Source organism: Suncus etruscus, chromosome 1 (genome assembly GCF_024139225.1).
Source record: "Suncus etruscus isolate mSunEtr1 chromosome 1, mSunEtr1.pri.cur, whole genome shotgun sequence".
Lineage (NCBI taxonomy): Eukaryota > Metazoa > Chordata > Mammalia > Eulipotyphla > Soricidae > Suncus > Suncus etruscus.
The window spans coordinates 144,639,292-144,654,141 of NC_064848.1; the positions used below are offsets into that span (position 1 = coordinate 144,639,292).

The 14,850-nt window shown below is 38.1% G+C and overlaps 1 protein-coding gene across 7 annotated transcripts in view; it reads right to left on the reverse strand.

Annotated features, from left to right (window-relative positions):
• CNOT4 (CCR4-NOT transcription complex subunit 4) overlaps positions 1-14,850 on the reverse strand; it is a 187,204-nt gene that overhangs the window by 67,101 nt on the left and 105,253 nt on the right. For all 7 annotated transcript variants that reach the window (XM_049774522.1, XM_049774514.1, XM_049774553.1 and 4 more), the window contains exons 3-6: positions 11,356-11,553; positions 3,136-3,222; positions 2,239-2,340; positions 1,429-1,554 (exon numbers count right to left, since the gene is read on the reverse strand). In XM_049774522.1, the coding sequence (XP_049630479.1) occupies positions 1,429-1,554; positions 2,239-2,340; positions 3,136-3,222; positions 11,356-11,553 (513 nt within the window). The remainder of the gene's footprint in view (positions 1-1,428; positions 1,555-2,238; positions 2,341-3,135; positions 3,223-11,355; positions 11,554-14,850) is intronic.

Below are 14,850 nucleotides of genomic sequence, written 5' to 3' on the forward strand. Positions count from 1 at the left end.
GCCCAAAAACCAAAAAAAAAAAATTTTTATTTTAATACATCATAAAGACATAAGTCAAAAAATTCTAATATGAAATATGATGGGATTTACCCTACAGTAACTCCAAGTTTTTATTTAAAAAGGGTGGTATTTCCTGTCATTTAAGAACTTACTCTTAAAAGGAGCCCTAACTAAACTCCAGTTTGACCTGGAGAATGAAAGGTAGCAGTCAATGCCACCCCCACCTTCTAAATGAGAAGTATTCCTGCAAAAGCCCACAGCAACGATCTGAAGTCTTCACCTAGAACAGGGAAGTGCACCATTGTGCTTTGGTATTATCGCCTTTAATATGCCATATGGTAAATACTTTTACTTGTAAAAGCATGTTTATACTACAAATTAAAAGGAGGCAGAAGAGGAAATGTAAAAACAAACACAGAACTTTAAGTTTTCAATACACTCTTTACAGGATGCTGACTCAAACACTCATAAGGAAATCTTATCAAAAATCATGTTGGGACCAGAGAGATAGCATGGAGGTAATAAGGCATTTGCCTTGCATGCAGGACAGTTGTTCAAATTCCCGCGTCCCATATGGTCCCCCGAGTCTGCCAGGAACGATTTCTGAGCATAGAGCCAGGAGTAACCCCTAAGCACTGCCGAATGTAACCCGAAAACCAAAAAAAAAAAAAAAAAAAAAATCATGTTAGCTTATCAGCAATATCTAATAGAACAATTATTTTCTAGTATGTTCTGTAAAGAGTAGAGATGGAGCCAGGGGTGAGAGGAAGTCATAATTACAGTATCCCACTTAGCTTTCATTTTTGCTGACATTCCCCCTTAAAGTATCATTTCCAAAAAATGCTTCCTTTAGTTAATTAAAAGCATTTCAGGGGCCAGAGAGATGGTGTGGAGGTAGGGCGTTTGCCTTGCATGCAGAAAGACGGTGCTTCAAATTCCGGCATCCCATATGGTCCCCCGAGCCTGCCAGAAGCAATTTCTGAGCACAGAGCCAGGAGTAACCCAAGCACTGCCGGGTGTGACCCAAAAATAAAAAAAACATAAAGCATTTCAGAAGTTTTTTTTTTTTGGTGGGGGGCAACATCCTTCCGGGCTTGGAGGACCACATGGGACTTCGGGGATCGAACTGAGGTCTGTCCAAGGTCAGCAGCGTGTAAGGCAAATGCTATACTGCTACACCACTACTCAGGCCCCTTTTCAGAAGTTCTGTAGAAAAGAAATCTATTTACCATCATTAACCAAGCATTTTCTAACTTAAGGCATGATCTTAATAGGGAACACTATACAGAAAATGATACTTGTGACACGTGTGTGTGTGAGTGTGTGTGTGTGGGGGGGTTTTAACCCTATTTTGCTTCTGCAATTTAAAATTTTACAGATAAATTACTCCCTTTTCTGAAAACATGGTAATTGACATCACTTTACTACCTGCATTTCCTCTTTTGTGAAGCTGGCCGCCTCGTCCCCCAATTCATGTAGATACATGCAGTCAGGTTTTGGACACTGCATATTCTTTAAAAAGTAACTGCAATATTTTGTTGTACCTAAAGAAGCCTGCAGGAAGAAGAAGGAGGGGGGGATACCAAAATGTGAATGGACACAGTAAGAATTTCCATGTTTAGTGTTTTTTACTTCACCTAAAAATGAGGCATAGACATAAGAAAACAGGAAGTATGGCTGTGAATGCTATAGACCTAAACTAGTAGAGTAAGAGGATTTGTACAAGATGATGCTCATTCGAAAAAACTAAAGATCTGTCTGTAGTTTCTAGAATTTGAACATCAAAATCTTCTGCCCTAGAGAACAGAACACAGTTATATAAAATCTGTTCCATGTTCTAAGTATTCAAACATATTACAAGGCAAATTTTCCTCTTTGTAATTATGTCATCCTTTTATTTTACATAAAATAGCTACTGGTGGGATCCTTTACTCAAATCTGAATTGGCCAATGTTTGAACATTTAAGAAAAAATCAGGACCATTATTGCTTGCTAAAGAGTAGCATCAATGGTACTGAAGATTTTAAAAGACTTTCCCTAATCTTGTGTTTGTTCCCAGCTGTAAAGTAGGGTCTTCCATAGATCAGCAATAAACAATCTGTTATAGGAAGGATGGCTGCCTAAGTGACAATCTTCAAGTAGCCTCCCTTCAAGGATAGTATGTATATGCTAGGCCCTCTCTCTACCTACTGCATCTTATCCCTCCCCAATTCACAAAAATTAAGAGGTCCATATTACCTTAAGTGTTCTGCCATCTACCACCACATTGTTGACACACTGTATGGCTCTGAGAGCATCTTCTGACCGGATATAGGTTACATAAGCACTGGCACTTGGACCCTAAAGTGAAAACCCACTGTCATTAGTTCCAAATTAAGCAAAAACTTTAAAAAGACTCTCTTGCAATTTGCCTAGGGAAGTATAAAGGTCTTTACTACTACAATAATAATAACAGTTATAATTGTCAGTAGTAATCTTGAGTAAACCTTTTAGTAGCTCATTTAAAAAAAATCATGCTCAGTGAATTTTCTTATTTTAAGTAAGACTAAATGTTTTAAGTTATCTGAACAGGCTCATTGAGGTTCCTAAATAAATAAATAAATAAATAAATAAATAAATAAATAAATAAATAAATAAATAAATAAATAAATAAATAAAACTTTAGAAGTTAGATTTAAAAAAAAATACCAAGGTCTGAAGACACCATGGTGTCAAGTTATGCTTTATCAAAAATAAATGAAACATGTAAAAGTATTCTACCAGTAATGATCAATGTAATAAAAATGCTGAACTATGTTTCCAACACCTGAAAATACTTGTAAATTATCTATTATATTGTCTGATAATATAGTAAACTCCCCCCCTCCTTTCAAACATCACTAAATCTATTTTACAATCTCCCTCATTATTAATATTAACAATATTAATTAATTAACAATATCAAATAATACTAAAATTAAGTACTGAAGGGGTCCAAAGAGCACCAAAATTCCCCCCATCCCACCAACAGGGGTCGCTACACTGTTTAAATATTAAACCCTCAAGCTTTCTCAGAGAAAGCAAGTCTTCCTTTTGAACAGCCCAGATCAAGGCCAGACCGTAACAGGAAAGGCAAAAATCCCTAAAATTAGTTACCTGTGAGCCTGCATATGATGTGCTATTATTGATGACAACTTTATGTATTTTACCAAACTTCCCAAAATATTCTGGTCGTTTTAAAACCTATAAGAGAAGAAGAAATAAGGTATAAACTGTCCCCATTTTCATCAACTTTGTTCTTATAATGGGAACATTTACAACCCTTTTTAGTGAAAGAATAATTGTAATTTTTTTAAGCTTCTAAATATATGACTGCTCCCTAATTACAATTTCTATGATTAACCTATGGGAAATGATCAGAAGTTTTAAAACTATCCTTATTAACTCATTGAACAGAAAAGAAACTCACTAAGTTTGTAATTATATACTATGCACCAATAATCTTTGGGACCTTTCCCTGTTAAATACAAAACAAATAAAAAAGTTTGCTTTATTTTTATTTTTGTTTTTGGGGCCATACCCAGCAGTGCTCAGAGGTTACTCCTGGCTCTGTACTCAGAAATTATTTCCTGGCAGACTTGGAGGACCATAAAGGATGCTGAGGATTGAATCTGGGTTGGCTAAGTGCAAATTAAATGCCCTATCCACTTTGCTATCGCTCTGGCCCCAGATCAAAGAGCTTGACCATATTTTTATTATCAATGATGCATATAAGAAAATTATTCCAAAACAATGTGAAATTATACTAAAGACAAGAATCAAACTAAAGAATAGACATAAGTAAAAATAATTATTAATCTACTATATGTACACTTGACATTAAAATTGTTATACTCAACTACAATAAAGTGCCTCTCAATTGTCGATGTCTTATGATTCATTAGTATTTATGCAAACACGTGCACACATCCATGCCACACCCCACACACAGTTTCTTTATGTCAATTTTGCCATTTCTCAGTTGCCTGCTATTGTGTTTCTCCCAACTCCCTCATCTTTTTTTTTTTTTGGTTTTGGTTTTGGTTTTTGGGTCACACCCGGCAACGCTCAGGGGTTACTCCTAGCTCTACGCTCAGAAATAGCTCGTGGCAGGCTCAGGGGACCATATGGGATGCTGGGATTCGACCCACAAGCTTTCTGCAGGCAAGGCAAATGCCTTACCTCCATCCTATCTCTCCGTCCCCCCTCATCTTTTTCTTATAATAATCATGTGAGATAAGAGAAAAAACAAAACACTTTAGAAACAGATTATCTATTCTTCTTCTTCTATCTAGCTACTTCTTGGTGGTTATTTCCCTTCACAATGTGTCAGCTACTTTACTTTATTATCACTGTAAGCATTAATTTAGCATCGCCTACAGTAAAATTTACATTAGTATGGACTAATCTGACCGATACATTTTATACAAAACGTTTTGTCCAGAAAGCTTGTTCCTACTTGGATCCTTATCAACTCAGAAAAGAGCCTCAAAGCCAAAAGAACTGCTTAAAGGTAGAGATTATGCTGTGTCAGCATCTCAAATGACATGAGTCAAGGCAATAGTTCCCAATAAAAACTGTTCAAAAAAAGCATTTGGAGACTTGGAGCAATATACCTGCCTTGAATGCAGCTGACCTAGGATCAATCCTGGCACCAGCCAAGAGATCCCTGAACACAGAGCCAGAAGCAAGCCCTACATATAATTGGGTGTGGCTTCCTCTCCTTCTCCCACTAAAAACAAGAGTATTGTGGGGGAACTTTTGAGCTTTAATTAGAGGAAGGAACTGAAGATCTTACAAAGCTCAGGTTAGCCCTGCACACCTGAGACTCATCCTGTATAGCTTTCAAATATCTAAGGAGAACTTCATGTGGCTGGGAAGCCTGCTTAGAAACAGGTGGTCCCAGAAACAAACTTCATATTATATATAAACACATAAATTTTTCCACAGTTCTAAAATATACAGAATTCACAGAAAAGCAAACAATATGTAATTAAGGAAGTCTACAAGTCTGTTGTTTAAAATTTTACTAAGTGTCGTTACAAAAAAGTAACGGCATTGGTATTTCATGTTACCCAAATCGGCAACAGATACACCTGTAACAATCTGTATTTGTAAAATGACAGCTTCTCACTGAAAAAAAAAAAAAGCATCCCATTTAGTGAAAAAACAATGCTCTACAAACTCAGGTGTGAAAGCAAATCACCAGAAGATCTACTGAAAAATACAGATTTTGATCCAATTGATGACTCAAGCCTAAAAGTTGAATAAGCTTTCAAGTAATAATAATGCTAACGGCCTGTAGTCATTTATATCTTGAGCAGCAAAATCAAAACTTCTGCATGTAGAAAAAAGCTTTGCGTACTTCGCTTTTATTTTTGTTTTTGGGCCATACCCAGTGGCGCTCTGGGGTTATTCCTGCATTCCGAAACTACTCCTGGCAGGCTCGGGGTACCATAGAGGATGCTGGGAATTGAACCTGGGCCTGTCCTGGATAGGCCACATACAAGGCAAATGCTCTACTGTTGTGCTATCACTCCGGCCCCTGCACACTTTCCTTTTATATCACCTCACTTGCAAATTATATAAGTAGACAGATTATATTAAGACGTAACTTCATGGGGTTGGGGAGACAGCATGAAGTAAGGTGTTTGCCTTGCACGTAGAAGGATGGCGGTTCGAATCCCAGCATCACATATGGTCCCCCGAGCCTGCCGGGAGCCATTTCTGAGCATAGAGCCAGGAGTAACCCCCGAGCACTGCCGGGTGTGACCGAAAAAACAAAAACAAAAAAAAAAAAAAAAAAAGGAAGGAGGAGGAGGAGGAGGAGGAGGAGGAGGAGGAGGAGGAGGAGGAGGAGGAGGAAGAGGAGGAAGAGGAGGAAGAGGAGGAAGAGGAAGAGGAAGAAGAAGAAGAAGAAGAAGAAGAAGAAGAAGAAGAAGAAGAAGAAGAAGAAGAAGAAGAAGAAGAAGAAGAAGAAGAAGAAGAAGAAGTAGTAGTAGTAGTAGTAGTAGTAGTAGTAGTAGTAGTAGTAGTAGTAGTAGTAGTAGTCAAAGGGTTGTAATATTAATGGCTTTTCGTTGCTTTTTTTCCATACTCGGTGGTGCTCAGGGACCATAAGTGGTGCTGGGGGTTGAATCCAGGTAAATCACATACAAGGTAAGCATGTTGACCTCTATACTCCTTCCAACCCTAAAATAGCAGGGTTTTTTAAATGGGTACTGTCCTGATAAGGCTGGTGATAGCTTATAGAAATAATTTTCCCCTCTCCCTGTCGCATGCAAGTCATTTCACCCCAGTGCATCCCTGCTTCGGCAGCAGCTCCACTGCTCATGTCCCCCCTGGTGTTCACACAGACCACCTCCATTCCCCTGAAGAAGAGACACAATAGGCTCTTGCCCCTGGGGAGTGATGAACCAATGGCTGCTCCCATCGGCCTCCTGCTGCCTCTGCAGAGCCCAGTCCCCAGCAGCAGCTCCCTTACCAAGTGCCAACTTCAAGAAGCTCTGCTGTACCTCATTCAGAACGACGACAACTTCTTAAATATAATCTATGAAGCTTATCTCTTCAGCATGACACAAGCTGCCATGAAGAAGACCACATGAAGGCAGCTGAGCATTGATTTTTCAGGGTCCTCCAGACCAAGGCTCTTTCATATCATGCAGTGTTACCTGAAATATTTCTGCCTTTTTTGTAAAATGTGTGTATAATATGAAGTAAAATGTTTCACACTTTTTCTCCAAAAAAAAAAATTTCTGGCCGGGGCCAAGTGATAGCACAGTGGCAGAGCTTTTGCCTTGTACACTCTGGAACTGGGATGGACCCAGGTTCAATCCCTGGCATTCCATATGGTCCCCTGAGCCTGTCAGGAGTAGCACCTGTACACAGCCAGGTGTGGCCCCAAAACCGAAGAAAAAAAGAAAGTAAGTCTAGCTACTACGTGGTACACCACTTTCAAAGCAATGTGGGTTTCTATAATTAGGCTGACTTGTCACATTGCTGCCAGAACTGTATTTGCAAATCACAAATTCTAGCCATGTCACTCTGTTCTTAAGAAAACTCAATAGATTTCCACTACCTTTAAGATGAAGTGCCAGCCTTAGTACAGTTTTGAAGCCTGAATGATCTGTGGCCACTTACCTTACCATCATCTCTCATCAATGCGTTCTAATCTTCCAGCCATGCAAATAACTTGCAAACCAATCTCATTCTTTCAGAACATCTATATAGTTCCTATGCCAAAGCACAGTACCCCAAAGGTAACAGAGGACTCATAACCCTCCCTCCCTCGCCTTAACAAGGACAAATGCTGTCTTTAGAGTATACTTCTCATATAAACATGTATGTAAATAAACAGACTGTTCTTTGTTCATTGCTGTATGCTTAGTGTTACATATAGTGCTAATAAATGCTTAATATAAAGTTTAAGTGAGCACCAACTGCATGGATATTAAATATGGTGGGCCTCAATGTATTAATAAACTGAAATTGGTAAGAAATGGTCCATCAGGTACAGAAAAAAATCAAACTGTCTACAGCTAAATACGACAAATTCTGTCTAAATGTAAGTCAACTAGCATATAGTACTCTAGTAAAAATATGAAGCATAAGCAGAACATTCTGTCCATTACTACCTGATCTGTAAAATTTAATCCCATTCATTTATAATACAGTGAACCAGTATTAAATATTAATATAGAAATTAATTAATATAGAAAACCAGTAATCTCTAATAGCAGATCTAATATATAAAAAAAAAATTTTTTTTTTTTTTTTTTTTGGATTTTGGGCCACATCCGGCGGTGCTCAGGAGTTTACTCCTGGCTGTCTGCTCAGAAATAGCTCCTGGCAGGCACGGGGGACCATATGGGACACCGGGATTCGAACCAACCACCTTTGGTCCTGGGTCGGCTGCTTGCAAGGCAAACGCCACTGTGCTATCTCTCCGGGCCCAAATTTCTATTTTCTTTGAGAACAGTCAAGTGTGTATGGATACTACAGAGAAAAACAAGAACTTGGTAAGGAGATGAAAGATAAATGATAAATAGTCTAATAATAACAGTATACAAAATACACTGAAAGAGGGGTTTCAAAACCTGAATTTTTTTTCTAGTCCTAGCTCAGCTATGATTAGCTGAATGAACATAAGCAAGAGATTCAAGTTCTTTGTGCCTCCGTTTCTTATTTAAAATGATAAGAAATGCTTAAACTCTTTCTCATTAGTCTACAAGCCTATGAAGGGTAGTGGCTACACTGCTCTCCAACAACAAAGCAGTCAAAACAAGGTCAGTATTCAAGAGTTAACTTATAGAAGGAATACATTAGGTTACTTAGAAGTGGTCAGTATCTATGACAGAAACTTTGAACTTAAAAAGTGATCAGTATCTATAATAATTATTTATGATTAGTTTATCTTCCAATATACTGACATTCTATATTGGCCTGACATATGAAAATTATTTTGTATATCAGAGATATATACACAAATTAAGAGGCTGAAGAAAGTTCACATTGTAGGTAGGAGACCTGGATTCAGTTCCAGGTTCAGGATGCCTAGGCATCAATAGGAACAACCCCTGGCACAGAGGCAGGATTGGCACTCAAGCAAAGCTGGGAGTGTAGCCCAAAAACAAATAAACAAAAAAAGAGTAGAAACAAAATTATGAAATACTTAATATTTTTCCTGGACTAGTAGTTTCATAAATAAAAATCATTAAGATTAGCAGGAGCAATATGATTCAGATTACTTTAAAAAGTAAGCAATGTATTGGGTCAGAGAGAGAGCATAGCAGTAGGGCATTTGCCTTGCACAGGACAGACCGGGATTCAGTTCCTGGCATCCCATAAGGTCCCCCAAGCCTGCCAGGAGTGATTTCTGAGTGCAGAGCCAGGAGTAACCCCTGAGCACCACCAGGTGTAGCCCAAATCCCCCCCCACCACAAAAAAGTAACCAATATAAAATAACCAATTATTCAGCTATCAAACTCTTCCAATGGCAAGAAGTTCTCTCTCTGTGTGTGTCTCTCTCTCCCCTCTCCGCCCCCCTCTAATTTTCATAAGAAAAAAGCTAAAGCTGAAAGATTAGTTAGTGCAAGTTTTTTTAGGAAATGATAATGGAGTTATTGGGATTTTGAGTGCCTGGGAGCTTTCGAGAAAGGAAAAACGTACTGAGGTTAAGTAAAGGCTAAAATGAACTCTTTCCTTAAAAATCTATTTTGTTTCTGTTTTTGTTTCTATGAGTTTTGCTTTGGGGCCACACCTAGAGAAGCTATGGGATCACTTCGGTGGGCTCAAGGGACTATATGAGTACAAAGATCCAACTCAGGTTGGTCACATGCAAGAAAAGAGCTTGACCTGCTATATCATCTCTCAGGTACAAAGTGAGTATCTAGTGATTCCCAACCCGAACCCATCCCACACACACCTAATTTGTATTTTTTTGCTTTTGGGGTCACATCTGGCTGTGCTCAAGGCTTAATCCTTCCTGGGTAAGCAATCAGGGGTCACTCTTCACAAGTTCAGGGAACCATAAAGGGTGCTGAGGCTTCAATTCAGGTAAGTTGTGTCAAGTCAAAACCTTTATCCATTTTATTATTGCTCCAGACTTCTTAAAATCCTTGTTTGGTTTGGTGTCATGCCCAGCTCTAGGCTCAGGGGAACATATGGGATTTCAGGGATCAAATCTGGGTTGGCTGTATGCCCTAATTGCTATGCTATATCACTCCAGCCCCTTTCCTTAAAATCTTTCTGATGAGATCTTGTATAAATTCTATACACATCCTTATTGGCTTTTGGAAAGAACATGGACTTTTAAAGAATATATAAAACACGGGGCCAGAGAGATAGCATAGAGGTAGGGTGTTTGCCTTGCATATAGAAGGACAGAGGTTCGAAACCCGGCATCCCATATGGTCCCCTGAGCCTGCCAGGAGCGATTTCTGAGAATAGAGCCAGGAGTAACCCCTGAGCACTGCTGGGTGTGACCCAAAAACAAACAAAAAAGAATATGTAAAACACTAAAACCAATATCACTGGACCAATATTTTGGTTACATCTTGAGTTACCTCCATGTTTACTGCCAATGACAGAGGCTTCTTGGTGGGATCTCCCTGACTTTCTTCTCCCTTGTTCTTGGCGTTTTTCATAGCTTCAATATGTATTAAACTCGTTATCAATAGAAATTTTTAATTCTCCTGAATTAACTTTCACATAACTTTTTACTTTTAGATTATTTAATTTTCTCTTTATAGGGCCTTTAGTTCACTTAATCCACTACAAAGAGTCCCACCTACCTAATCATATTCACTCTAATATTCCCTCTGACACATACCATAATAAGCTCTACACTTCAAGACCTCAATACAGAGTCCCAATTCTAGCTCTCTCCTACTACTATAAACACTCTTGTTAATCACTATCTGCCTTGATTTTCTATCTGCTTTCCCATAAACATCATCACTTTCTCCTGATATTAGAAATTAAAAATCAGCAGCTATCTGGGTCAGAGTAATAGTACAAAAGGTAGGATGTTTACCTTACACACAGATAACCTGTGTTTGATCTCTGGCGTTGCATATGGTTTTGCTAGCCAGCCAGAAGTAATTTCTGAGTGCAAAACCAGAAATAAGCATTAAGCATTCTCTGGGTGTGGCCCCAAAGTTTTAAAAATGAATTGATAGTCAGTAACTGTGCATCCCACAGCATCCAGGAAGGCAATGAGCTCAAAACTATTTTAAAATAAATAGTGCCAGAGAGCAAAGAGTAATAAAAAGGTTAAGACACCCCTGCCTCAAATGAATGACAAAGAACCTGGTCCATCTTTCACTTCATTAAATTCTAAATTCTCAAGCATTCTCTCAAATTGGCTTAAATGAAAACGATGCACCACAATAGCTCTGTAACTGCTCTATAAAAAAATTGGACAAAATTCTGTAAAAATACAAATTAAATTTCTAGTGAATTCCTATAACTGCAACATCAACTCTTTATAAACTAGTGGATGGGGAGGAAAACAGAGTGATCATATCACACATTAGCAAAATAGAACCATTATACAATTTTCCATGTATTAGTTCTAAAGAGGACTCCAAAAATCTAGTTCAACTGTCTAGTTTTATAACTAAAGAAAATGAGGCCAAAGAAGATTAAGACACCTGCCTAAGATCAAAACAGGTCTCTGGTTTCTCAGCAATTATTAAGAGCTCATTTTTATCATATTCTCACTAATTTTTAGTATTTTAAAAGGAATTCGGTGGTTGGGCAAAGAAAGCTGTTATTTCCAAATAAGATTAACAAGTAGAGAAATATGTAAAGTTGAGGGAAAAAAAGATGTCTTACTTCTGGGTCTGCGAGGCGCTGAGACAGACCTACAACAAAGACGAGGTTTTTTTGCACAACACGTACACTAGCCAAATGTTTGCGATTTTCTGATATTTTCTGTTTTCTTTCATTTTGTTTCTGCTTTTTCTCATTCTTTATCCTTTGCAGTTCTTCCTGGGAGAGTGGTTTATAAACTGCTGGGTCTTCTGGATATGGCTTTAAGCATAAAATATAAACATAAAAGTTAGCATTGAATAACTGTGTACATATAATCACCACTAAATTTCATATTATGGCTATATGGTAATATGCTATATCCCCCTTTGCGAATCATTCAATTGCTTAAAATGGTTTATTTAACAAAAGTTAAATGGTAAACACATTAGTTTTTCAAAACATTTTTGGTCATGACACTGTATATGGTCCCTCAAGGAATCATGAGTGATTTATAAGCAGAGTCAGGATTAAGCCCTGAGCACCACTCAGTATGACCCCCAAATTAAAAAAAAAAAAACTGGGGGCACTTATTATAGTTTATTGTTACGCTGAAACTAAAAACCACCAAAGAAAAACAGATAGAAAGTATCATTTTCTGAGTTTAAAGTGTATATTACATTGGACATGAGTAACAATATAGTGGGTAGGGCACGTGCTTTGCACACAGGATCAATGCATGGCATCCCATAAGTCCCCAAGCCCATCAGGTGTGATTCCCTAAGCACAAGCAGGTGTGGACCAAAAACAACAACAATAAAAAGTACACTATATAAGCTATAAAAAATCAAAACTACGTAGTCCTCAAACGAGACAAATTCTCCAAGATACCCAATCTACAACAAGCTATATACAAAGGAGACCAGTCCAGGGGACAAAGGGAGGAGGTATGGGATGCATGATGGGAACTATGATAGAGGGAGGACGACACTGGTGGTGGGAATGGCCCTAATTCACTGTCACTATGTACCTTAAATGTAACTGTGAAAGACTTGTAATTCACATCGGTCACAATAAAAAAAAAAAAAAAAGGCAGATTCTCAGTATCTAGTTGATAACAAAGGAAATGGATGAATAAAGTAAAACAAGGGAGACCTTTTCATCAAACAGTGCTGAATGGCCACATGCAAAAACTGGAGCTAAATTTCTATCTCACACCATACACTAAATATATTCAAAAGGATTAAAGATCTTAATATAAGACTGGAAACCACAAAATATAATGAGGGAGAAAAAAGGGCGAAACTCTAAGATCTAGACCTCAGAGGTATTTTCAATCATTTGACTCCAATGGCAAAGACAGACAGCAAGACAGACTGATGTGACTATCCGATTGAAAGGGCAAAAGAAACTCAGAACAAGAAAATAACCAAGGAACATATAACACAGTGGGTACTATCTAAAAACCAAACCAAACCAACATACAACACCCTAACTAAAGAAAGAAAATATTCATACACCATACATCAAATTAAACTAATATTCAAGAGATGTAAAATACAAAATTCAACAATAAAATAACCCCACCCAAAAATGAGAGAGAAGATGAATAGATGCTTCCCAGAAAAAGATATAAATGGCTAGTGAGCATATTAAAAGGCATTAATCATTTATTAGTAGGGAAATGCAAATCAAATGACAATGAAATTTTATCTCACATCCGTGAGAATGCATATGTACACAAGACTGGAAGCAAGCAGTATTGGCAAGGATGTGAACAAAGTAACCCTCCCTCTTCCACTGTTCATGGGAATGTTGTCTGGTTCAGCATCTATAAAAAATTGTAGGGAGAGTTCTCAAAAAAAAAAAAAAACAACAACAAAAAACAAAAAACAATAGAGCTCCCATATAATCCAGCAATTCCACTTTTTCATCAGACCCCAATACGAAAACACTCAAAAAAGTACCTGCATGTCCCCATTCACTGTAGAACTTAGCTCAATAGCAAGCATATGGAAATAATCAACTGTTCATTAGTAGGTGAATGAGTATAGCGGCTGTGGCATGTCTACACAATACAAGAATACTATGTGTTAAGAAAAAATTAAATCTTGCTGTTTGCAAGATTTGCAAGGAGGAACTGGAAGGCAGTATGTTAAGCAAACTAAGAAGGAAAAGCAGAAATGTCAGGTGATCTTACTCATTTGAAAAGAATACAAAATATTGAATGATGTTAACCCCTTGGCCTTAGACTACAAAATGGAGATTACCTAGCAGTTGTTTAGGGTATAAGAGAAAATGAAAAGGGGGCTGGAAGAGCCACCCACTGAGTGGGAGAAACTATTCACCCAATATCCATCAGATAAGGGGCTAATCTCCAGAATATACAAGGCACTGACAGAAATTTACAAGAAAAAAACATCTAATCCCATCAAAAAATGGGGAGAAGAAATGGACAGACACTTTGACAAAGAAGAAATACAAATGCCCAAAAGACACATGAGAAAATGCTCCACATCACTAATCATCAGGGAGATGCAAATCAAAACAACTATGAGGTACCACCTCACACCACAGAGAATGGCACACATCACAAACAATAAGAATAAACAATATTGGCGGGGATGTGGAGAGAAAGGAACTCTTATCCACTGCTGGTGGGAATGCCGTCTAGTTCAACCTTTATGGAAAGCGATATGGAGATTCCTCCAAAAACTGGAAATGAAGCTCCCATACGATCCAGCTATACCACTCCTAGGAATATACCCTAGGAACACAAAAATACAATACAAAAACCCCTTCCTTACACCTATATTCATTGCAGCACTATTTACCATAGCAAGACTCTGGAAACAATCAAGATGCCCTTCAACAGATGAATGGCTAAAGAAACTGTGGTACATATACACAATGGAATATTATGCAGCTGTCAGGAGAGATGAAGTCATGAAATTTTCCTATACATGGATGTACACAGAATCTATTATGCTGAGTGAAATAAGTCAGAGAGAGAGAGAGAGAGAGAGAGAGAGAGAGAGAGAGAGAAACGCAGAATGGTCTCACTCATCTATCAGTTTAAGAAAAATAAAAGACATTCTTGCAATAATCATTTTCAGACACAAAAGAGAAAAGAGCTGGAAGTTCCAGCTCACCTCAGGAAGCTCACCACAAAGAGTGATGAGTTTAGTTAGAGAAATAACTACATTTTGAACTGTCCTAATAATGAGAATGTATAAGGGAAATGGAAAGCCTGTCTAGAGTACAGGCGGGGGTCGGGTGGGGAGGAGGGAAATTTGGGACATTGGTGATGGGAACGTTGCACTGGTGATGGGTGGTGTTCTTAACATGACTGAAACCCAAACACAATCATGTATGTAATCAAGGTGTTTAAATAAAATATACTTTTTAAAAAAAAGGAAAAAGAAAAGGGGGCTGGAGAGATAGCATAGAGGTAGGGTGTTTGCCTTGTATGCAAAAGGACGTTGGTTTGAATCCCAGCATCCCATATGGTCCCTCAAGCCTGCTAGGAGCGATTTCTGAGCTTAGAGCCAGGAGTAACCACTGAGCACTGCCGGGTGT